This window comes from Coregonus clupeaformis, chromosome 9, assembly GCF_020615455.1.
Source record: "Coregonus clupeaformis isolate EN_2021a chromosome 9, ASM2061545v1, whole genome shotgun sequence".
Classification (NCBI taxonomy): Eukaryota; Metazoa; Chordata; class Actinopteri; order Salmoniformes; family Salmonidae; genus Coregonus; species Coregonus clupeaformis.
This window is the reverse complement of record NC_059200.1, coordinates 38,479,568-38,504,783: the sequence shown is the minus strand read 5'-3', so window position 1 is coordinate 38,504,783 and position 25,216 is coordinate 38,479,568. Positions and strand designations below refer to the sequence as shown.

At 42.4% G+C, this 25,216-nt stretch overlaps 1 protein-coding gene across 1 annotated transcript; it reads left to right on the top strand.

Moving 5' to 3' along the window:
* Positions 1–4,676: 4,676 nt before the first annotated feature.
* LOC121573968 (calcium uptake protein 2, mitochondrial-like) lies at positions 4,677–24,349 on the top strand. The gene is made up of 12 exons (XM_041886396.2): positions 4,677–5,034; positions 9,780–9,909; positions 10,109–10,140; positions 10,271–10,346; positions 10,542–10,589; positions 11,810–11,892; positions 19,368–19,427; positions 19,688–19,785; positions 22,688–22,859; positions 23,189–23,297; positions 23,418–23,575; positions 23,875–24,349. Exons 1-12 carry the CDS (start codon positions 4,846–4,848, stop codon positions 23,974–23,976), a joined length of 1,257 nt encoding a protein of 418 aa, XP_041742330.1. The 5' UTR covers positions 4,677–4,845; the 3' UTR covers positions 23,977–24,349.
* Positions 24,350–25,216: the final 867 nt, after the last annotated feature.

Sequence of the window (25,216 nt, the reverse complement as noted above, 5' to 3'; positions counted from 1 at the left end):
AACGCTGACACTACACATCCAAGTATATCTGACCAAATTATGAAAGACAACCATTGTAATTTAGAATTCTGTAAAGTAAGTGTGGAAGAGGTGAAAAAAGTATTATTGTCTATCAACAATGACAAACCACCGGGGTCTGACAACATGGATGGAAGATTACTGAGGATTATAGTAGACATATTGCCACTCCTATTTGCCATATCTTCAATTTAAGCCTACTTGAAAGTGTGTCCTCAGGCCTGGAGGGAAGCAAAAGTTATTCCCCTACCTAAGAATAGTAAAGCCACCTTAACTGGCTCAAACAGCCGACCAATCAGCCTGTTACCAACCCTTAGTAAACTTTTGGAAAAAATGGTGTTTGACCAGATAAAATGCTATTTTACAGTAAACTAATTGACAACAGACTTTCAGCACGCTTATAGGGAAGGACATTCAACAAGCACAGCACTTTACAAACACAGAGGGTGTTCTTTAATGGAAGCCTGGCCAACGTAATCCAGGTAGAATCAGGAATTCCCCAGGGCAGCTGTCACATACTTTTTTCATATCTTTACTAACGAGTAAAGCCAGTGTGTCTATGTACAGTGGGGAAAAAAAGTATTTAGTCAGCCACCAATTGTGCAAGTTCTCCCACTTAAAAAGATGAGAGAGGCCTGTAATTTTCATCATAGGTACACGTCAACTATGACAGACAAAATGAGAAAAGAAAAACCAGAAAATCACATTGTAGGATTTTTAATGAATTTATTTGCAAATTATGGTGGAAAATAAGTATTTGGTCAATAACAAAAGTTTCTCAATACTTTGTTATATACCCTTTGTTGGCAATGACACAGGTCAAACGTTTTCTGTAAGTCTTCACAAGGTTTTCACACACTGTTGCTGGTATTTTGGCCCATTCCTCCATGCAGATCTCCTCTAGAGCAGTGATGTTTTGGGGCTGTCGCTGGGCAACACGGACTTTCAACTCCCTCCAAAGATTTTCTATGGGGTTGAGATCTGGAGACTGGCTAGGCCACTCCAGGACCTTGAAATGCTTCTTACGAAGCCACTCCTTCGTTGCCCGGGCGGTGTGTTTGGGATCATTGTCATGCTGAAAGACCCAGCCACGTTTCATCTTCAATGCCCTTGCTGATGGAAGGAGGTTTTCACTCAAAATCTCACGATACATGGCCCCATTCATTCTTTCCTTTACACGGATCAGTCGTCCTGGTCCCTTTGCAGAAAAACAGCCCCAAAGCATGATGTTTTCACCCCCATGCTTCACAGTAGGTATGGTGTTCTTTGGATGCAACTCAGCATTTTTGTCCTCCAAACACGACCGAGTTGAGTTTTTACCAAAAAAGTTATATTTTGGTTTCATCTGACCATATGACATTTTCCCAATCCTCTTCTGGATGCACTCTAGCAAACTTCAGACGGGCCTGGACATGTACTGGCTTAAGCAGGGGGACACGTCTAGCACTGCAGGATTTGAGTCCCTGGCGGCGTAGTGTGTTACTGATGGTAGGCTTTGTTACTTTGGTCCCAGCTCTCTGCAGGTCATTCACTAGGTCCCCCCGTGTGGTTCTGGGATTTTGCTCACCGTTCTTGTGATCATTTTGACCCCACGGGGTGAGATCTTGCATGGAGCCCCAGATCGAGGGAGATTATCAGTGGTCTTGTATGTCTTCCATTTCCTAATAATTGCTCCCACAGTTGATTTCTTCAAACCAAGCTGCTTACCTATTGCAGATTCAGTCTTCCCAGCCTGGTGCAGGTCTACAATTTTGTTTCTGGTGTCCTTTGACAGCTCTTTGGTCTTGGCCATAGTGGAGTTTGGAGTGTGACTGTTTGAGGTTGTGGACAGGTGTCTTTTATACTGATAACAAGTTCAAACAGGTGCCATTAATACAGGTAACGAGTGGAGGACAGAGGAGCCTCTTAAAGAAGAAGTTACAGGTCTGTGAGAGCCAGAAATCTTGCTTCTTTGTAGGTGACCAAATACTTATTTTCCACCATAATTTGCAAATAAATTCATTAAAAATCCTACAATGTGATTTTCAGGATATTTTTTTCTCAATTTGTCTGTCATAGTTGACGTGTACCTATGATGAAAATTACAGGCTTCTCTCATCTTTTTAAGTGGGAGAACTTGCACAATTGGTGGCTGACTAAATACTTTTTTCCCCCACTGTATGCGGATGACTCAACACTATACACGTCAGCTACCACAGCAACTGAAATGACAGCAACACTTAACAAAGAGCTGCAATTAGTTTCAGAATGGGTGGCACGGAAGAAGTTAGTCCTAAATATTTCAAAAACTAAAAGCATTGTATTTGGAACAAATCATTCACTAAACCCTAAACCTCAACTAAATCTTGTAATGAATAATGTGGAAATTGAGCAAGTTGAGGAGACTAAACTGCTTGGAGTAACCCTGCATTGTAAACTGTCATGGTCAAAATATATTGATACAACAGTAGCTAGGATGGGGAGAAGTCTGTCTATAATAAAGCGCTGCTCTACCTTCTTCACAGCACTACCAACAAGGCAGGTCCTACAGGCCCTAGTTTTGTCGCACCTGGACTACTGTTCAGTCGTGTGGTCAAGTGCCACAAAGAGAGACTTAGGAAAATTGCAATTGGCTCAGAACAGGGCAGCACGGCTGGCCCTTGGATGTACACAGAGAGCTAACATTAATAATATGCATGTCAATCTCTCCTGGCTCAAAGTGGAGGAGAGATTGCCTTCATCACTACTTGTATTTGTGAGAGGTATTGACATGTTGAATGCACCAAGCTGTCTGTTTGAGCTACTGGCACACAGCTCGGACACCCATGCATATCCCACAAGACATGCCACCATAGGTCTCTTCATAGTCCCCAAGTCCAGAACAGACTATGGGAGGCGGACAGTACTACATAGAGCCATGACTACATTGAACTCTATTCCACATCAAGTAACTCATGCCAGCAGTAAAATAAAAAAACAGATAAAAATACACCTTATGGAACAGTGGGGACTGTGAAGCAACACAAACATAGACATATGCATACTAACACACGATAACATATGCACTATACACACATGTACACATGGATTTTGTGTTATAGATATGTGGTAGTAGAGTAGAGGTCTGAGGGCACACATTTCATATGTTCTGAAATCTGTTATGAATGTATTGTAATGTTTTTAAAATGTATAGTTACCTTAATTTTGCTGGAACCCAGGTTCAAGTCTGGGCTCTGGCTGGATCACTCAAGGACATTCAGAGACTTGTCCTGAAGCCACTCCTGCGTTGTCTTGGCTGTGTGCTTAGGGTCTTTGTCCTGTTGGAAGGTGAACCGTCACCCCAGTCTGAGGTCCTGAGCGCTCTGGAGCAGGTTATCATCAACGATCTCTCTGTACTTTCCTCCGTTAATCTTTTCCTCAATCCTGACTAGTCTCTCAGTCCCTACCGCTGAAAAACATCCCCACAGCATGATGCTGCCACCACCATGCTTCCCTGTAGGGATGGTGCCAGGTTTGACGCTTGGCATTCAGGCCAAAGAGTTCAATCTTGGTTTCATCAGACCAGAGAATATTGTTTCTTATGGTCTGAGAGTCCTTAAGGTGCCTTTTGGCAAACTCCAAGCGGGCTGTCATGTGCCTTTTACTGAGGAGTGGCTTCCGTCTGGCCACTCTACCATGAAGGCCTAATTGGTGGAGTGCTGCAGAGATGGTTGTCCTTCTGGAAGGTTCTCCCATCTCCACAGAGGAACTCTAGAGCTCTGCCAGAGTGACCATTGGGTTCTTGGTCACCTCCCTGACCAAGGCCCTTCTCCCCCGATTGCTCAGTTTGACCGGGCGTCCTGCTCTAGGAAGAGTCTTGGTGGTTCTATACTTCTTCCATTTAAGAGTGATGGAGGCCACTGTGTTCTTGGGGACCTTCAATGCTGCAGACATGTTTTACTTCCCTTCCCTAGATCTGTGCCTCGACACAATCCTGTCTCGGAGCTCTACGGACAATTCCTTCGACCTCATGGCTTGGTTTTTGCTCTGACATGCACTGTCAACTGTGGGACCTTATATAGACGTGTGTGCCTTTCCAAATAATGTCCAATCAATTGAATTTACCACAGGTGGACTCCAATCAAGTCGTAGAAACATCTGAAGGATGATCAATGGAAACAAGATGCACCTGAGCTCAATTTCAAGTCTCATAGCAAAGGGTCTGAATACTTATGTAAATAAGGTATTTCTGTTTTTTATTTTTAATACATTTGCAAAATTTTCTAAAAATCTGTTTTTGCTTTGTCATTATGGGGTATTGTATGTAGATTGCTGAGGATTTTTTAAAAATTCAATCTGTTTTAGAATAAGGCTGTAACATAACAAAATGTGGAAAAAGTCAAGGGGTCTGGGTATTTTCCGAAGGCACTGTATGTTTCAGTAAGATTGGATTTTTTGCATTTATAGCAATGGTTATCAACTGTACTGCAGGGATGGAACGTAAATCACAGAACATTGAGGTGGTGGTGGCAGCTGCAGAGAGGTATTTGGGTGTGCAAGACTTGATGCCAGAAGAGTTACAGGGTGTGTTAAGTGGTGGTGTCCCATCCTTTCAGGCTGTTGGCCTGAGGTAGGACTAAATATATTTAAATAGTGGAGTAGGGTGGTGGGTTTTTAGTGATTGTAGGGTTAGATGGTAGGGTATTTGTTTATCATATATATACAACAAATTATCAAGCAAAGTATAAAGGAGTTATACTCCAGTCTAGTAGGTGGAGGTAATGCAACATTTATTGGATGCCAACGGCTGTTAAACCTAATCGAAGAAGTAGACACTAAAGAAGAAGACGGAGAAGAAGTTTACGGAAAATGGCAAGCTGGGGCAGGGTTGCTGGAGTTTTGAGAAACTTTTGGAGGAGACCTTGGTCGTACAGAACGCTGCATCGTGCCCTGGGACCAGGCGTTGTGGGGTCTGTCGTTGGAAGCGGACTGATATATTATCACTTTGAGCCGAGCAAGAGATTTTTGCCCTTCACCGTCCATGCCGAGGAGGAAAAGGTAAAGTATCTTTGGTAAAGTGGCGCAGCTAGCTGGCTGGCTATCTGTAACGCGTTAGCTAGTTAGCCACGAACTTTGAGCTAACTAGCTATCCGAACTTGCCATGAATCTTGCTAGTTAGCTGTCAGTGCCTGGTGAATCATTATTTGTATGCTAAACTCGTCTACCAGGCATTATCACAACTGAATATTAGTACAGTACACAAGTAAACAGCCATATTAAGGACGATGCGCGGCGTCCTATATTGTAGTAGGCCTATATTAAACAACAAGTAGCCTATTTAGCTAAGGCTCGGCGTACAAATAATATGGTAGCTAGTTAGCTCAATGTTTTTTGGATCCAATCAACATTTGAGAATACTGTGGTGCATTCAGTACGACAGAACGGTGTTAAACGTTTAATTAGACGGAAACGGTACTGTACTGAACGACCAGTTGAAGAACGGCATGATGATTGTGTGTGTTCTTTATATTTGGTGTATGGGTGTGCTCCACGGTTTTTGTGAAATGTCGTTCAACACAATCCGACACTCAACATAGCAAACGTTGAACCGAAGTGAACACAGATTGGTGCACCTCCCAGTTGATTCCAATGATGTCACACATCTTTGGATCATTGGTGACTCTCCTATGTTTTCTTAGCCCCACAAGTTTGCTGTCATGTAAACAGTTAATAACTTGTAAGTACAGTTATTATAACAGTAACATTCTGTCATAGGGCATAACATTGAAGAAGTGTTTGAGTTAAGTCACGCTAAAATGACTACCTGTTTAACAGCTCGTGTCCCACGTTGAAAGGTATATCCATAGTCGGTTGACAGTTCTTATTAAACCCTTACATCAGTGTTTCCCAACCCTGGTCCTCGAGGACCCCCAACAGTACACATTTTCATTGTAGCCCTGGACAAACACACCTCATTCAACTCATTGAGGGCTTGATGATTAGTTGACAAGTTGAATCAGGTACTCGAGGACTAGGGTTGGGAAACACTGCCTTACATCACCGCACCAAGCAGTGCACAATAAAGTATTAAATCCAGTTGTTAGATGCTACTTCTACTTCCTGTCTGTGGCAGCACGATGGCCATATTGCGAGGTTGATTAACTAGGACAAACGGGTGTGAAACAGACAGGGAATGTGACCTTGCTCTGAGGAGACAGGAAGAGATGGTGACTCTGGCCTTGGCCAGGGGCTGCTTTACAAGTGGGATGCACTGTTGAGCGCTACATCCCGAGGGGTTCGTGCTGAATGTACGGAGATTGTGACAGCCGGTTAAATGGCGTCCCTAGACAAGGCAAGAACTAGATGTATGTCAGGAGAAGGGCAGTACTATCATAAGAATAGTTATACTTGGAATACGGAGGAATAATGGAGGGGAAAAGAGAGGCAGAGGAGGTCTAAGAGAGAGGGAGGAAGAGGGTGAGCTTGAGTCAGTTCAAAATGGCGGGGAAAATGGAGATGGTTTGTTAAAGAAGAATGGTAGAAAGTGTAAGCAGAGTGAGTTGAAGACAAGAGGAGAAATGGAAGTGAATGAGGGAGGTATCGGAGGTGGTAGGTGTGGTGAAGTTCTCGGAGCCCGAGATTTGCACCGAGGGTCAGGATAAAGATGAGTCTGTGACAGTAGGAGTCAAGCTTTTGAAAAAGTGGATCCTTGCCTTTTGGCTGATCCATTTGTGGTTTCAGGGTGGGTGAAAACAGAGTTGGGTGCTGTGGAATCAGTGAGGGTAACCAGAAGTGGTCTGGTGATAATTGTTTGTGTTTCTGCTGGTCAGAGGGAGCAGGCGCTCCATGTTTAACTAATGGGGGCAATAGATGTGAATTGTTTTGCTCTCAAGAAAAGGGTGCCATTGAAAGGCATGTAAATATGAAAGCTGGGTAAGATTCCCAGTGTTTGTGATGCTCGTCATTTGGTGGGATGCAGACAGGGTGGCGTGAGTGAAGAAACAGAAGAGTCATTGTCTGTTCTTTTGAGTTTTGATGTTGAGTCTTTGCCCGACAAAGTGATGTTAGGATATATAAGTTATCCGGTACGAGCTTTTGTGCAGAATACATTACGTTATTACAGGTGTCAAGTTTATGGGCATGTGGCAGCAGTGTGTAGGAGGGAGGTTCCTAGGTGTGAGAAGTGTGCGGAAGGGCATGAGACAAAGGAATGCGTAGCATTGGGGAAAGTAGTGGTATGTGTTAATTTTAGGGGTGCCCATGGGGCTGGGGATCCGAAATGTCCGGTGCGAGAGAGGCAGGTTGAGGTTACCAGGGTTAGAGTATTGCAAAAGTTGTCATATGCTGAGGCAGGAAAGATGGGTCAAGGGGGAGGGATCCTGAGAGGAATGGTGTGAGTAGTAGATCTGTACCAATACAGAGGGATAAACCAACAAGTGATATATGTTTCAGTAAGATTGGATTTTTGGCATTTATAGCAATGGTTATCAACTGTACTGCAGGGATGGAACGTAAGTCGAAGAAAATAGAGGTTGTGGTGGCAGCTGCAGAGAGGTACTTGGGTGTGCAAAACTTGATGCCAGAAGAGTTACAGGTTGTGTTAAGTGGTGGTGTCCCATCCTTTCAGGCTGTTGGCCTGAGGTAGGAATAACTACTGGAGTATGGTAGTTATTATTATAGTTTTTTGTATTTTTTGAGAGTGTAGGGTATTGGTTGTATTTTTATTTATTTTTTAAAGCAAGGTATAAGGGAGTTATACTCCAGTCTAGTAGGTGGCGGTAATGCAACATTTATTGGACACCAACCGCCGTTAAACCTCATTGAAGAAGAAGAAACAAATCTCCCGACATGGGAAAAGGGCCGCTAAACAGGTACTTTCACAAGTCTGGAATTAAGTCGCACGGTTTGCTAGTGATATGCTCATAGACCTCGTTCATCGAGGCCTATGGGCTAATGTTTTCTATGTATTTGGAAATTGTGCAATCAGTAGATACATTGATAGAAGCAAGCAAATAAAATGTACAGTTGAAGTCGGAAGTTTACATACACCTTAGCCAAATACATTTAAACTGACATTTAATCCTAGTAAATATTCCCTGTCTTAGGTCAGTTAGGATCATCACTTTATTTTAAGAATGTGAAATGTCAGAATAATAGTAGAGAGAATGATTTATTTCAGCTTTTATTTTTTTCATCACATTCCCAGTGGGTCAGAAGTTTACATACACTCAATTAGTATTTGGTAGCATTGCCTTTAAATTGTTTAACTTGGGTCAAACGTTTCAGGTAGCCTTCCACAAGCTTCCCACAATAAGTTGGGTGAATTTTGGCCCATTCCTTCTGACAGAGCTGGTATAACTGAGTCAGGTTTGTAGGCCTCCTTGCTCGCACACGCTTTTTCAGTTCTGCCCACAAATGTTCTATAGGATTGAGGTCAGGGCTTTGTGATGGCCACTCCAATACCTTGACTTTGTTGTCCTTAAGCCATTTTGCCACAACTTTGGAAGTATGCTTGGGGTCATTGTCCATTTGGAAGACCCATTTGCGACCAAGCTTTTAACTTCCTGACTGATGTCTTGAGATGTTGCTTCCAATATATCCACATAATTTTCCTTCCTCATGATGCCATCTATTTTGTGAAGTGCACCAGTCCCTCCTGCAGCAAAGCACCCCCACAGCATGATGCTGCCACCCCCATGCTTCACGGTTGGGATGGTGTTCTTCGGCTTGCAAGCTATCCCCTTTTTCCTCCAAACATAACGATGGTCATTATGGGCAAACAGTTCTATTTTTGTTTCATCAGACCAGAGGACATTTCTCCAAAAAGTACGATCTTTGTCCCCATGTGCAGTTGCAAACCGTAGTCTGGCTTTTTTATGTCGGTTTTGGAGCAGTGGCTTCTTCCTTGCTGAGCAGCCTTTCATCTTATGTCGACATAGGACTCGTTTTACTGTGGATATAGATACTTTTGTACCTGTTTCCTCCAGCATCTTCACAAGGTCCTTTGCTGCTGTTCTGGGATTGATTTGCACTTTTTGCACCAAAGTACGTTCATCTCTAGGAGACAGAACGCATCTCCTTCCTGAGCGGTATGACTGCTGTGTGGTCCCATGGTGTTTATACTTGCGTACCATCGTTTGTACAGATGAACGTGGTACCTTCAGGCATTTGGAAATTGCTCCCAAGGATGAACCAGACTTGTGGAGGTCTACAATTATTTTCCTGAGGTCTTGGCTGATTTCTTTTGATTTTCCCATGATGTCAAGCAAAGAGGCACTGAATTTGAAGGTAGGCCTTGAAATACATCCACACCTCCAATTGACTCAAATGATCAGAAGCTTCTAAAGCCATGACATCATTTTCTGGAATTTTCCAAGCTGTTTAAAGGCACAGTCAACCTAGTGTATGTAAACTTCTGACCCACTGGAATTGTGATACAGTGAATTATAAGTGAAATAATCTGTCTTTAAACAATTGTTGGAAAAATTACTTGTCATGCACAAAGTAGATGTCCTAACCGACTTGCCAAATCTATAGTTTGTTAAAAAGAAATTTGTGGAGTGGTTGAAAAACGAGTTTTAATGACTCCAACGTAAGTGTATGTAAACTTCCGACTTCAACTGTATCCATTAGCTAATTGCTGTTTGCATGAAAGTCTGTCATTTGGCTATGTGCCAAAATAGTTGGTCAGGAGTACTGACAATTAATTCTATAGCCATTCTTATCCAATTTTCAGCTTTGCACTGCCCCTTAGTTTAGACTTTGTCCTCCTTTTAGTGCTAATGCTTCCTTCTGTATTATAGGTGCTTCCAGTGTCCCAGACGTCTGCCAGACGGATGCGCTTCAACCAGTTTGCCTCCATGATGTACGATAAGGAACTCTACATGACACCAAGGGATTTCCTCTTCTCAATCATGCTGGAGAATGTTGACCGTAAGTACAGTAGTATCAAATGATGGTGTCCATGTTGTAAAATGGCCTACCTGTTTGAAAAGGGATACTTTGTGATGTAATGAATGTAATTGTTTGGTATATGGCTACATTGGCTAGACACAAGCTCCCTCTGGGTAAGTGTATTGCATTTTGTTCCAAGCAAGAACTGCTCTTTACTTTTCCTTTCTTCTGCTTGTAGGTAAATTACAAAATAAAGCTCTAACCAAAAAGGTGAGTGTTGGGATCGGGTTAACTCATTGTCAGAACTTGTTTTGGATTTACTGTCGTCTTATCAACATGAGCATTACAGCAAGAGATTACTTTTAGTTGTTTCTCTTTGTATAATTTATGATACTTGGAGGAGGTGGATAAGATGCTGGATGCTGCCACACGGGCCCAGGCAGGCAACAGTCTGTTCAGAAACTTCGGAGACGATGGTACGTTTTCATGCCATGGTGAAAGAACCTCAATGGTGCTATGTGCTTTATCAAAGTAAAAAGATGCTGGCTAGTTATACTTCAGGCAGGAAAATATGTATTTGTTCAATATGTGGGAGTGTCAATCTAAACGGTTTAAATGAACACTCACTGAAATGTTTGTGTGATACAGATGGCATGTTTTGTGTCTTGCAGGTCTGATATCCTACACAGAGTACCTGTTCCTGTTGACTATTCTGACCAGTAAGTTATAGCATGATGTACAGTAGAAAAAGCCCTCCCTTTCAATGACATGCATTGAACCTGCATCCTCTCATGCTTACACAGCACATCTTACTTAATCTGAGTTGTGTCCATTAGGAGAACTGTAGCAAAATGGTTTGCAACTGAAAACAAAAAGGAGTGTTTGTTATTGGACAAGTTTAGTCGATGTCAATTGGCTAGCTCTGCCCGACTGCTGAGGTTGCTGCGGAGGAGGTCAAAGGGGGTGAGTGTAGCCTAGTATCATTCAATAGGTGACGTCACCCACTCAAGGGCCGCAGCTTTTTCATGGGTGACAGATGTCGATGTGTTCAGAGGCTCCCTGGTTTGATCCCAGGTTGGGGAAGGGAGAGGAACGGAAGCAACAGTGTTATGCAAGGACAGAATGGTACCTTCCTGTTTCACTCAGTTTCAGAACATTTTCTTCTGTTGGGTGCCTAGTGAACACAACCCTGGTTTAGCACAGATGTAGCATATAGACGTGCCAAGGCAGTGCCACATTAAAGCATGTGAGATCTCATGCACTTTTCTGCATGCACAGTCATGCCTTGGCGGACCAGCGCAAACATAATGAATGTGTGGCAACACCTTTGTACAGGAGCTGGATTGGCGAGTTTCCGTTGCCCATGATATTCTCAGGCTCTGCATCTGATTGTCTGCGCATTAGGTTAACTTAATTTATTGACAGAGTACATTAGATTAGGCTATCTATCATGTTTAGGATAGTACATTGTGTAGCCTGTTACTGTAAAACATTGTGAAAATTATAAGATGATTATGTATGCATTACTTGAATTTGTGGGATTTTCTATGCCCTCCAAAGTTTAGTGCAGTGCCTGAATAGCTGTGTAAAACTTAAATGTAGCAGGACTGACTAAACCTGGGTGGTGGGTGTTCAGTAGGCACAAAATTAAAAATAACATATTCAAAAGGTCCAATAGAACGCTAATTTTCCTTTTCTATTTATATTATTATTTTCTCATATTTAGCTATTGAACACACTGCTCATGTGGTAGTGTTTTGGTGACTTAACTTCCTAATTCAAGATGTTGCCCAGTCACCAACAATGTTGTGCTTGAATCATTATTTCAGAAGACCCTGCTGTTAACCGCTCATCTTGTCGCTGCTTTGTTCTGTCCAAGCAGTACCTAGATAAGCCTGTGATGTTATTTTCTAATAGAAAATGCATTGTGTTATTTCAGAGCCACACACAGGATTTCATATAGCTTTCAAAATGCTTGATATTGATGGCAATGAGCATGTGGACAGAAAGGAGTTTCTCAAGGTATGTTTTATAATCTATATTATAAAATGTTCCTTTTATGATATCGTCGCTCTCTGATGAAAACCTTGGAACTGCATTTGTGGCCAATTTTTTTTATTGATTGAAAGCAGTAATCCCCCTCAATGTACTCTGAACATTTCATGACTCTAGGACCAAGAAAATATATTCAAAATAGCTTCTGAAGCGTCATAATTGTATGTTCGTTAATGGGAAAATTTGGTAATTCTTTCAATTTCCTGACACATTTCTGGTTTGGAGATGAGAGGTTTTCATCAGACAGTGATGATGATATGCTTCTCAAGGAATTTATGGATTTGTATTTTCATGTTGCATATACAGTGGCTTGCGAAAGTATTCACCCCCCTTGGCATTTTTCCTATTTTGTTGCCTTACAACCTGGAATTGAAATGGATTTTTTTGAGGTTTGTATCATTTGATTTACACAACATGCCTACCACTTTGAAGATGCAAAATATATTTTTTTGTGAAACAAACAAGAAATAAGAAAAAAAAATAGAACTTGAGCGTGCATAACTATTCACCCCTCCAAACTCAATACTTTGGAGAGCCACTTTTTGCAGTAATTACAGCTGCAAGTCTCTTGGGGTATGTCTCTATAAGCTTGGCACATCTAGCCACTGGGATTTTTGCCCATTCTTCAAGGCAAAACTGCTCCAGCTCCTTCAAGTTGGATGGGTTCCGCTGGTGTACAGCAATCTTTAAGTCATGCCACAGATTCTCAATTGGATTGAGGACTAGGCTTTGACTAGGCCATTCCAAGACATTTAAATGTTTCCCTTAAACCACTCGAGTGTTGCTTTAGCAGTATGCTTAGGGTCATTGTCCTGCTGGAAGGTGAACCTCCGTCCCAGTCTCAAATCTCTGGAAGACTGAAACAGGTTTCCCTCATGAATTTCCCTGTATTTAGCGTCATCCATCATTCCTTCAATTCTGACCAGTTTCCCAGTCCCTGCCGATGAAAAACATCCCCACAGCATGATGCTGCCACCACCATGCTTCACTGTGGGGATGGTGTTCTCGGGTGATGAGAGGTGTTGGGTTTGCACCAGACATAGCGTTTTCCTTGATGGCCTAAAAGCTCAATTTTAGTCTCATCTGACCAGAGTACCTTCTTCCATATGTTTGGGGAGTCTCCCATATGTCTTTTGGCGAACACCAAACGTGTTTGCTTATTTTTTTCTTTAAGCAATGGCTTTTTTCTGGCCACTCTTCCGTAAAGCCCAGCTCTGTGGAGTGTACGGCTTAAAGTGGTCCTATGGACAGATACTCCAATCTCAGCTGTTGAGCTTTGCAGCTCCTTCAGGGTTATCTTTGGTCTCTTTGTTGCCTCTGATTAATGCCCTCCTTGCCTGGTCTGTGAGTTTTAGTGGGCGGCCCTCTCTTGGCAGGTTTGTTGTGGTGCCATATTCTTTCAATTTTTTAATAATGGATTTAATGGTGCTCCGTGGGATGTTCAAAGTTTCAGATATTTTTTTATAACCCAACCCTGATCTGTACTTCTCCACAACTTTTCCCCTGACCTGTTTGGAGAGCTCCTTGGTCTTCATGGTGCCCCTAGCTTAGTGGTGTTGCAGACTCTGGGGCCTTTCAGAACAGGGGCCTGTTGCACAAAACTAGGATAAGGGATTAAGCCAGGATATCTTGGTGATCCTGGCTCAATTGATCCGTAATCCGGTTGCACTAAAGATGGATAGGGGGCAGGAGGATATGTTATGGTATAAATTACCATGGAGATTTATTCTGTGGAGCTAGCCTGCTCCAGACCAGGCTAAATTCCAGGATCTATTTAATCTCATCCCTAATGTCAGTCAGCAGTCACCACAAATGGAAACCAATAGTTATTTCACTGCTCACTATACATTGTTATCACATATAACTAGACCCACTGTCATTATTTAAACGTTTGTGATCATTAATTTCAATGATTTTGGATAAAAAATGATTTTTAGATGATGTTGCTATCATTAGATAATTTACAGTTTCCCATAGACTATAAGGCTATATATAAAATGATAGAATATTAGGGCCACAGAGGGGGAAAAAACACAAGTCATAATATTGTAACCAGTTGTTTTAGAGGACAGTTGTTAAAATGACAGATGTGGGGCATTTCGTGAAATTGTACTTCAGTATGGTTTCATAAACAAAGACATGCTGATGTGCCAGAATATTAAGTATCACATTGTCATAAGTATCAAAACTGTAAAAACAATATGTAGCTTTTCTGCAGAAAGAACCAGCCTCATAAATTTATGACTTTATCCTTTTTCTTCAGTGTGGCCCTAGTACTCTGTCATATAAACAAATACACATTCCATATGAATATAAAAACACAATGTGTAACATTATGTTCCTTTATTGAATAAGGACAAAACAAAGCAGGTAAACCATCAGCTCCTTTCGAAACTGAAGTCACAGTGACTCTACAAGATGGAAAGCACAGAATCCAAGCATATTATACAAAATGATACATACACATTCAAAGGTCTGTATATAACACACCCTGCATGTCTGCACACTAAAATAAATGCAGGACAAATCCATACACATCAACTGAACAGACAAATGAATGGATGCAGTAGCCTCCCTGCAGCCTTGTATTACACACAGTATACCGCACAAACATCATAAGAGGCCAAATTCGTAAAAAACGAACCCAAAAAAACCCAAATTCCTCTGCCACCGCAGGACATATTTAACCAAAATTGAAAGCACACATACTAACTAAAATAATTCAACACATATTGGTCCCTCAGCAGCCGACCACTGTCGTCATCAGGGAAGATTGCCGGATTGTCCCAGTCCATGGCTGGTGGCACTCTGGGGGCCCTCTCCTTCCTCAGGCAGGCCACATTGTGGAGGACAGCACAAGCCACAGTAATATCACATGCCCTAACAGGGCTGACCCTTAATTTGTGAAGGCTGTGAAAGCGTGCCTTCAGGAGGCCAAAGGTCATTTCAACTCTGGCCCTGGTCCTGGCATGGGCATGGTTGTAGGCCTGCTGTGCTTCCTGGGGGTCTGTGAAAGGTGTCAGGAGAAAAGGCTGGCAGCCATACCCCCTGTCTCCCAGCAACACACCAGAGAATTCACCTGTCAACACAAAATCTCATCATTACTACCTCATAAACACAGTGATATTCTTGACACAGCCATGATGGTTATAAATAGGGGTTGTGTGGCTTACCTTGTGATAGGCACTGATAGATTTCAGAGGCCCGAAAGATTCTGGAGTCATGGACTGAGCCAGGCCATTTTGCCACAACATTGCTGATCACACAGTCAGCATTGCAGACCATCTGAAATCATAAGATGAGGAATATTACACCAATCAATGCACATCACTGGCAATGCAGAGTGTTCGTCAATAGACAATATCAAAAAGTTATGTTCACCTGAACATTAATGCTGTGAAAGGATTTCCTATTCACAAAATCGGCCTCATGGGCACCTGAGGGGGCTTTTATCCTTATGTGTGTGCAGTCCACTGCACCAATGACATTGGGGAAACCTGTCACACAAAGTAATGAGTATCCTACTATGTGTTAACAGTTGTCCTGTAATTTGTAGATCCTCTTACCTGCAATCCTATAGAACTCCTCTTTGATGTCACAGAGTCTTCTGTGGCCAGGGAAGGAGATGAAGACATCTGCTAATGCTTTGATAGCCAGACACACACTCCTTATTGTGCGGCAAATTGTGGCCTTGTTCAGCTGTTCTGCATCCCCCACTGAGTACAGGAAGGCTCCACTAGCAAAAAAGCGCAAGGCCACACAAACCATTTGCTCCACACTCAGTGCATGGCTCCGTGCAGTGCGGTGCTTAATCCTGGGACCCAGTAGTCTGCATAGATACCTGATGCCATCTGCAGAAAACCTGTATCTTTCATATAGATGGTCATCAGGGAAGGCCAGTGGGTCCAACCGGTCCCTGAAGACCCTTTCTCGCCTGAAGGCTCTCCTCAGCACAAGTGCTTCTTCATCCACCACATCTCGCACGAATGGGCATGCCATTGTCAGAGCAGAAAGGAACACACAATTTTGGGCCTTCATATAGGCTAGTGGCCACACCTGGTGCTGGGGGTGGGCAAAAGAGGGCGATGCCTTATAACGATGACTTGGTTGTACTGATTGCTGGGAAAATAAAAAAAACCTTAGAAAGATGCCACCGTCCTGTGTGCTCACAATAAGAGCTCATATGTCATGGCTCACTTGACTTTACGAGAATATACCTAATTTTTATTTTGAGCTGTGTCATCTTCTTGGAGCTGGGGGAGGAAAGAAAAATAATGATTAATACATTTGTGTTACAGTTAGCATACAGTGTACATTGAAGGCATATCTCACCTCCCTCTCAAGTTTTTTTATTTCAAGGTCCAGTTTCCTAATTGTCCTCTTTTTTTATTTCGGACTCCAGTGCAAGATTTTCCATCTTTTTCTTCTTGTACTGAATGTCTATGTCTGCCAGTTCTATTTGGCGCCGGAGGTGGTTGCCATACAACTTTCTGATAGCTTGTGAGCTCTGTGAACACAATACAATTAGCGCAGCTGGAATTTGGCAGGATGTGGTGTCCTTTTATTAATACGCACTATGTTGCCAGGCTGGTTTTCCCACTGTATAGCATCTGGGTCCTGTAAAAGAAATTAGATTTTTTGATTTTGATGAGGACTCCTCACCATTGTAGAGTAAATAGTACTTTCACAGTCTTAACATGATACCTCATGCCTTCTGGAATCCAGAGAGATGGTCTCCTCCTCATCATCGTCTCCATCATGTGCTGTTGCTGCTGCACTGGGGCCGTCACCCTATCACATTTAATCGGATTCATATTGAAGCTAGTAGACAAGACATGCCAGGCCTACAGTATGCCTTTGATGGAGTACTCACTGGATCAGCATCGTCTGGTGTTTGTGCTGGTGGCTCTAACAGGAACACAGTGCTGCCAGACACTGCAAGGCAATAGGTAAACCAAAGTCAGACAGTCCAAATTGATTCAATATGAATGTGGTTGTATCCCATGTAGAGATGGAAGGACATACCTTGAATGAAGCGGGTGGCATCTTGGGAGGAACCTATGCTCGTCTCTTTCCCCCCAGGGATCCCCTCTAAGACGGGCCTGCCTTTATTTAGCTCCAAGGCCATGTCCTCTGCTGGGGTAAGGTCAGCCTTTGGTGACCCACCACCCGTGCCTTGTCTGTGGGTATTCTTTTTCACTGCTAAAACAGTACAGACAATGTGTGAGCAGGCACCTTCTGGGTACAATATATGCTTGTGCTTTGTTAAATATTAGTCGGGGACCATACCATTCTGCAGAATGTTCTTGTATTTGATTTTGACCTGCTGCCATGTCCGTTTTGGCCCGTTCATGTTTAATCTAACACACACACACACACACACACACACACACACACATTTAATGGAGTCACACTGCAAAAAATTACTTGGTATTTTTGTCTTGTTTTCAGTAAAAATATCAAAAAATTTATCATAGCTTTATACAGTGTGATGGAGTTACTTTACACAATTTCACTCATATCTGCAGTGCATTTCAATTAAAAATTTAACCGTTTCATAATTACAGTACAACTGCATTTTTGGAGATGTGAATTAAATATTTGAATTGTAATTGTGATGTTTCAGCGGAGCGGTGAGTGTGTAATTGTGCACTACTTACGCATTCAGGCGGTCTGCAATACTTTGCCACGCTTTTTCTCTTTGCTTTATCACTGTGGCGGTGTTGCCTTTCTTCTTAATTATATCTTTTACCTCCTCGTATGCCTCCATGAGGATTTGTGCTTCCGACGGGGGAAAAGTACGCGGCTCTAGTTGCCATGGTAAATCAGTTAATCTGTGATCTGTGGCGGGGTCTATTTGAGTGAGCCGTGAGCGCGCACCTATCCAGGATTGGTTTCACCTGGCTTAATGAATCCGTGTCTGCTCATCCTGGCTTGGTCTTTGTGCAACCAATTAAGCCTGGACGCACATGTTTTGGCTTCATTGAGCTCAGCTGAGTCATTTATCCCGGATGTCTTAATTCTACTTTTGTGCAACAGGCCCCAGGTGTGTGTGTGTGTGTGTGTGTGTGTATATACTGAGATCATGTGACAGATCATGTGACACTTAGATTGCACACAGGTGGACTTCTGAATTATGTGACTTCTGAAGGTAATTGGTTGCACCAGATCTTATTTAGGAGCTTCATAACAAAGGGGGAGAATACATATGCACGTACCACTTTTCCGTTATTCATTTTTTCGAATTTTTTCAAATAAGTTATTTTTTTCATTTCACTTCACTAATTTGGACTCTTTTGTGTATGTCCATTACATGAAATCCATTTAAATTACAGGTTGTAATGCAACAAAATAGGAAAAACGCCAAGGGGGATGAATACTTTTGCAAGGCTCTGTAGTAGTCTGTATTCAGTCTAATGTATTGTATATCAAAGTATAGTCGTGTATATCTATATCAAGTATCCACACTGTTACATTCCAAAATATTACCAACCCTTACATGGACGTTACCCAGTTGGAGGTTTTAAAATAAATGCTCCTACAAATAATTTGAGTACTATAGACTCTTGATACTAACGCAGAGAGTCACATGTTGTATGGCCAGTACCTCAAGTCTGTGCACCAATTTCTCCCACCTCAATTGGTTCCTTCTGTCAAAACATAGGCATGTTCATTCTAAGAGGTACCACATTTTATATGTTACAGAAACTAGCTTGTAAACATACTGTATTTGCTAGTTGGCTTTAGCACAATACAGTATGCATACATTGCTACAAAAATGCCTGTGACTGGTACAATTTTGTACCAAACCAATGAAAAGTTGATTCACTAATTTCGAACAGAGGCTGGTGTGGACATCAGCAACACTGGGAACCACAGGGTTTAGTTAGCGTTAAGAGACCTCTGTTGTGTGTTCCTACTGGGAAGATGGGGTCCAAAACATACTACACGTAAGCATGTTATGCACCTGACAAAGGAGAGAGAGGAGCAGCATGGATAATCATTCAGCATGTTTGAGCGGATCAGTGTGAGCAAGGCAAGTGATCACTTTGATCACATCATGAGTAGTATTTGGGATGCAAGGTGATTTGTAGATCAGTAATTCTGTGTGGTCCAACTGCTGTGTAGTCGATCTCAAACACACAGACACTGTTTGCTGTTTCATACTGGCTCCAGTTTTAATATTAGTGAGGCATTGTGGGTAGTAGGTAACCTTTTGACTAATGAACATTTCTCTGTTATTGCTGACATTTATTGGATAATTCAGATGAGTAAGAGGTATGTATGTGTTATTAGTGGGTTTATAACTGAATTTTTTTTACTGTAAGCTAGCTAAGAAATGCTCTCACTAGTAGTAAATGTTTTTAGCTTAATCTTTTGTTGTTTAGTATCTGCGTTATTATAATACAATAAATAATTGTTGCTGCTTTGTTTTGATGAAGCTCAAGAAAATCATTGGGAAAATAAAAGAGAAAGTGCCCAAGGAAGGTGCCACAGACATGGTGAGTCAACACTAAACCTTCTTTTTAAGACTGAACTCCTTAGTCATTTATGTGACTTCGTGAATGACATTGAATGGTCTTTGGGGAAATGGCCATTGAAAGCGCTAAGCCTTGCCAACTCTGTCATTGTACAATGATGTAAATGTAAACCATTGCGTACCGGCTGGAAAACTGATTGTGTTTACTCGTATTTCAAGCGTGATGGGGCTTGCAGTAATAACAAAGGCAGGAAATGTTGAAACTTGATGTCATCTTCACAGAAACCAGTCGTAGAGGAGGATGGTGTGAACACTACACTGCAGGCATTCTTCTTTGGCAGGAATGGCGAAAACAAGCTTCAGTACAATGGATTCTGCAGGTAAAATACACTACATGACCAAAGGTATGTGGACACCTGCTCATTCCAAAGTCATGGGCATTAAAATGGAGTTGGTCCACCCATTGCTGCTATAACAGCTTCCACTCTTCTGGGAAGGCTTTCCACTATATGTTGGAACATTGCTGCGGGGACTTGCTTCCATTCAGCCACGAGCATTAGTGAGGTCAGGCAATGATGTTGGGCGATTAGACCTGGCTCGCAGTCAGCGTTCCAATTCATACCAAAGGTCTCTGATGGGGTTGAGGTTAGTGCTTTGTGAAGGCCAGTCAAGTTTTTCCACACCGATCTCGACAAACCATTTATGTATGGACCTCGCTTTGTGCACTGGGGCATTGTCATGCTGAAACAGGAAAGGGCCTTCCCCAAACTGTTGCCACAAAGTTGGAAGCACAGAATTGTCTATAATGTCATTGTATGCTGTATTGTTAAGATTTCCCTTCACTGGAACTAAGGCGCCTAGCCCGAACCATGAAAAACAGCCCCAAACCATTGGTGAAGTGTGATTCATCACTCCAGAGAACACGTTTCCACTGCTCCAGAGTACAATGGCGGCGAGCTTTACAACACTCCAGCCGATGCTTGGCATTGCGCATGGTGATCTTAGGCTTGTGTGCGGCTGCTTGGCCATGGCAACCTATTTCGTGAAGCTCCCGACTAACAGTTCTTATGCTGATGTTGCTTCCAGAGGCAGTTTGAAAACTCGGTAGTGAGTGTTGCAATCGAGGACGGACGATTTTTACGCGCTTCAGCACTCGGTGGTCCAGTTCTGTGAGCTTGTGTGGCCTACCACTTCGCGGCTGAGCCGTTGTTGCTCCTAGACATTGCCACTTCACAATAACAGCACTTAGAGTTGACCGGGGAAGCTCTATCAGGGCAGAAATTTGATGAACTGACTTGTTGGAAAGGTAGAATCCTATGACGGTGCCACGTTCAAAGTCACTGAACTCTTCAGTTAGGCCATTCTACTGCCAATGTTTGTCTATGGAGATTGCATGGCTGTGTGCTCGAGTTTATACACCGGTCAGCAACGGGTGTGGCTGAAATAGCCGAATCCGCTAATTTGAAGGGGTGTCCACATACTTTTGTGTATATATACACTACCGTTCAAAAGTTTGGGGTCACTTAGAAATGTCCTCGAAAGAAAAACCTTTTTTTTTGTCCATTAAAATAACATCAAATTGATCAGAAATACATTGTAGACATTGTTAATGTTGTAAATGGCTATTGTAGCTGGAAACTGCAGATTTTTAATGGAATATCTACATAGGCGTACGGAGGACCATTATCAGCAACCATCAGTCCTGTGTTCCAATGGCACGTTGTTTGCTAATCCAAGTTTATCATTTTTAAAAGGCTAATTGATCATTAGAAAACCCTTTTGCAATTATGTTGGCACAGCTGAAAACTGTTGTACTGATTTTAAAGAAGCAATAAAACAGGCCTTCTTGAGACTAGTTGAGCATCTGGAGCATCAGCAATTGTGGGTTTGATTACAGGCTCAAAATGGCCAGAAACAAAGAACTTTCTTCTGAAACTCGTCAGTCTATTCTTGTTCTGAGAAATGAAGGCTATTCCATGCGAGAAATTGCCAAGAAACTGAAGATCTCGTACAACGCTGTGTACGACTCCCTTCACAGAACAGCGCAAATTGGCTCTAACCATAATAGAAAGAGGAGTGGGAGGCCCCGGTGCACAACTGAGCAAGAGGACAAATACATTAGTGTCTAGTTTGAGAAACAGACCCCTCACAGGTCCTCAACTGGCAGCTTCATTAAATAGTACCCGCAAAACACCAGTCTCAACGACAACAGTGAAGAGGCGACTCCGGGATGCTGACCTTCTAGGCAGAGTTGCAAAGAAAAAGCCATATCTCAGACTAGCCAATAAAAATAAACGATTAAGATGGGCAAAAGAACGCAGACACTGGACAGAGGAAGATTGGAAAAAAGTGTTATGGACAGACGAATCGAAGTTTGAGGTGTTCGGATCACAAAGAAGAACATTTGTGAGACGCAGACCAAATGAAAATATGCTGGAGGAGTGCTTGATGCCATCTGTCAAGCATGGTGGAGGCCATGTGATGGTCTGGGGGTGCTTTAGTGGTAAAGTGGGAGATTTGTACAGGGTAAAAGGGATCTTGAAGAAGGAAGGCTATCACTCCATTTTGCAACGCCATGCCATACCCTGTGGACGGCGCTTAATTGCAGCAAATTTCCTCCTTCAACAGGACAATGACCCAAAGCACAGCTCCAAACTATGCATGAACTATTTAGGGAAGAAGCAGTCAGCTGGTATTCTTTCTATAATGGAGTGGCCAGTACAGTCACCGGATCTCAACCTTATTGAGCTGTTGTGGGAGCAGCTTGACCGTATGGTACGTAAGAAGTGCCCATCAAGCCAATCCAACTTGTGGGAGGTGCTTCAGGAAGCATGGGGTGAAATCTCTTCAGATTACCTCAACAAATTGACAACTAGAATGCCAAAGGTCTGCAAGGCTGTAATTGCTGCAAATGGAGGATTCTTTGACGAAAGCAAAGTTTGAAGGACACAATCATTATTTCTAACCTTGTCAATGACTATATTTCCTATTCAAACTCATTTCATGTATGTTTTCATGGAAAACAAGGACATTTCTAAGTGACCCCAAACTTTTGAAATGGTAGTGTAGGTGTACCTAATCCTAGTAAAATCATGTTTTCTCATACGCACTGAATACTTATTGTTTATCTAGGATCAGTGTTGCCTGTTAGATCATAATATAGTTACGTGGACAGGGAGACCAGATCCTAGATCAGCATTCCTACTCTGAGACACTTTTTGAGTACGGGCCCAGAACCGACCTAGTCCCGTTCAGTGTCTTTACTCTGGATATCTCCTCTAGGTTCATGGAGGACCTGCAGGCGGAGGTGCAGGAGATGGAGTTCCTGCAGTTTTCCAAGGGCATGGACACCATGCGGCGGGAGGACTTTGCCGAGTGGCTGCTGCACTACACCAACGAGGAAGCCAACGAGGCCTACTGGGAGAACATGAGGAAGAGGATCCCTGCTGGCCAGGTAAAAAGGAACATGGCCCTGTTCCACTGCTTTGAAAAATCCACCCTTCCTTCTTTAAGGTCATCACAGATTATTAGGGGTTGTGATAGGTGAAAGCAAGGTTGCCAATTGCCACCCGATCATTTTCCCCAATCCAACCAATTCAGATATGGGGTTACTTTAATGAAGGAAGGATGCATTTTCTATTCGAACAGGGCCAGGGATAATATGCAGTCATGTCAATGTACCTTCATGTTTAAGAAGTTGTGAAATATAGCACATTTTGGGGGGGCTCTCAAGGGTTGACTTCTCAATGTACGACTTGGACATTTGTCCCTCTTCTCTTGTAGAGCATCACATTTGACGAGTTCAAAGCGTTCTGCCTATTCACCAACAATCTGGAGGACTTTGCCTTCTCTGTGAAAATGATAAGTGAAGCCAACCGACCTATTGGAATGGGTAATTTTCATTTCTACCTTGTTTTTAGTAGGAAGGGCACTTTGTATGAAAGATTCTAATTCATCATATTCAAACCAAGGACATTATCCTGATAGTCTGTTTCCCTTCCATTCTCCACAGTCCAATTTAAGCGAGCTGTGAAGATCGCCACAGGGCACGACCTCTCGGAGAACGTGCTGGACACTGTGTTCAAGATCTTTGACCTGGATGGTGATAACTGCCTGAGCCACAAGGAGTTTATCGGAGTGATGGAGGACAGAGTACTGCGTGGCTTGAAGGTAAAGGGGGCATTTATCAGTTGGCAATCACATTAAAATGTCTGTCAGGGCATTATTTGGTCTTGAGATCCGCGCTTCACTCGAACTTTCATGCAGGTCTCCAATTTACTTGTAAATAATCATTGTGTTGTGAGTTGCGGTCTCTGTATGAATTGTGCTACACAATCTGACCGAACCACCCCGTCCCACCCTCCAGGACACCTTTTCCTGTGTACTAAAGAACCTTTAAACGTGTCCTGGTGATCAAGTCACTCTGTAAAGTTGATTAACGTTATTATGTGATGTTTGTATTTCCCCAGGTGCAGCCCCAGCGTGGCATCACTGATTACTGGAAGTGTGTGAAGAGGGAGACACTGAAAGGGGCCCAAGAGGCCCTCCGGGACACAGGAAGCCCTTTCTGAGGGGTTACGTCATTGGATTGAGAAGCTCCTTACGAGGGTTCACTGGGTGACTCCAATGTAAAGCATTGATGGCTGACCACTAGTTGCTCATTATCACTTGATATTTGTCAATGGAATATAAATATGGTCCTCATGAACCAAATCAATAAGGGATGATACCAAATTCAATGTTTTTCAGGATTCCTTTTTGTTTGTGAAAATGTTATTGCAATATACATAATCTACGGGTGAGTTTTTTGTTTACAATATGTTCTAATTAGGCTTGGGCGATATACCGGGGTATTTCCAAATACCGACGGTATGATTTTCAATACTGTGCTACGCCACTGCTTAGAGCTAGCTAGCTATAAGTGTAACTATAAGAAATCTAAGATGTGTCAAATAAATTATATCCATCTTAGGGCTCCAGCTATGCATTTGGTTTGCTAACTTGCTAGATGTCAAGATCAAGCTTCTTGGTTACAGAAGAGACATTAAATCCCCTCATGGATCAAGATCCCTGTTGCCTAAATTGTTTTGTGTGTCAAAGAAATGTAAATGTTTTGACACACAAAACAATTTAGGCAACCGGGATCTTGATCCATGAGGGGATTTAATGTCTCTCTAGCGCCACTTGTGTGCACATTTGGCAATACCGTATACTCCGGTATGGTACAGAAACGGTATGAAAATCTAGATACAGCCCCAATGATTCTAATCCTGGAAATTGGTTGCGACACTTGGTGCCAGTCTATGCATACAAGGCATGTGAAATGTGAGCTCTTTTTACATTTATTGAATGTCTTTTATACCCTATTTTGCTGCGCAAATACATGTTTTGTTTACAGGTAGTGGTTTAGTGGTATCATTGGAATTTCATTAAGTTCTAAAATGCTGAATCATGGAAAAAGTCATACGTGAAAAGAGTAATGAAATATGTCCCTGTCTTCAAATTGCTATGTACAGTTGTGCTGTAATATATTTGCACAGTTCATGTTCTTCTAAAATAAGTTGTATTTGAGAACTTTGATCACACATTTGTTTAATTTAAAACTGAAATGGAGATTTTTCACTTCATGTCAAATGGCCTGGACTAAATTATTCAAACTTCAAATTAATTTGGTTGGAATCAGGTGATTCTCGTTTACGGTGTAATTTCTCACCATTGGTAAATTGCATGTGTCTACAGGGTAAAAATAGCATTTTAACCAGTTTTGAAAAGAGAAAATTGAACTTTCTCCTCCATTGGAGGCCAATATGA

Coding starts and splice junctions, on each gene's coding strand:
- LOC121573968 (XM_041886396.2), top strand. CDS start 4,846: ATGGCAAGCTGGGGCAGGGTTGCTGGAGTTTTGAGAAACTTTTGGAGG. Junction 10,141..10,270: donor ATAAAGCTCTAACCAAAAAG/GTGAGTGTTGGG, acceptor TGATACTTGGAG/GAGGTGGATAAGATGCTGGA. Junction 19,428..19,687: donor AGGAAGGTGCCACAGACATG/GTGAGTCAACAC, acceptor TCATCTTCACAG/AAACCAGTCGTAGAGGAGGA.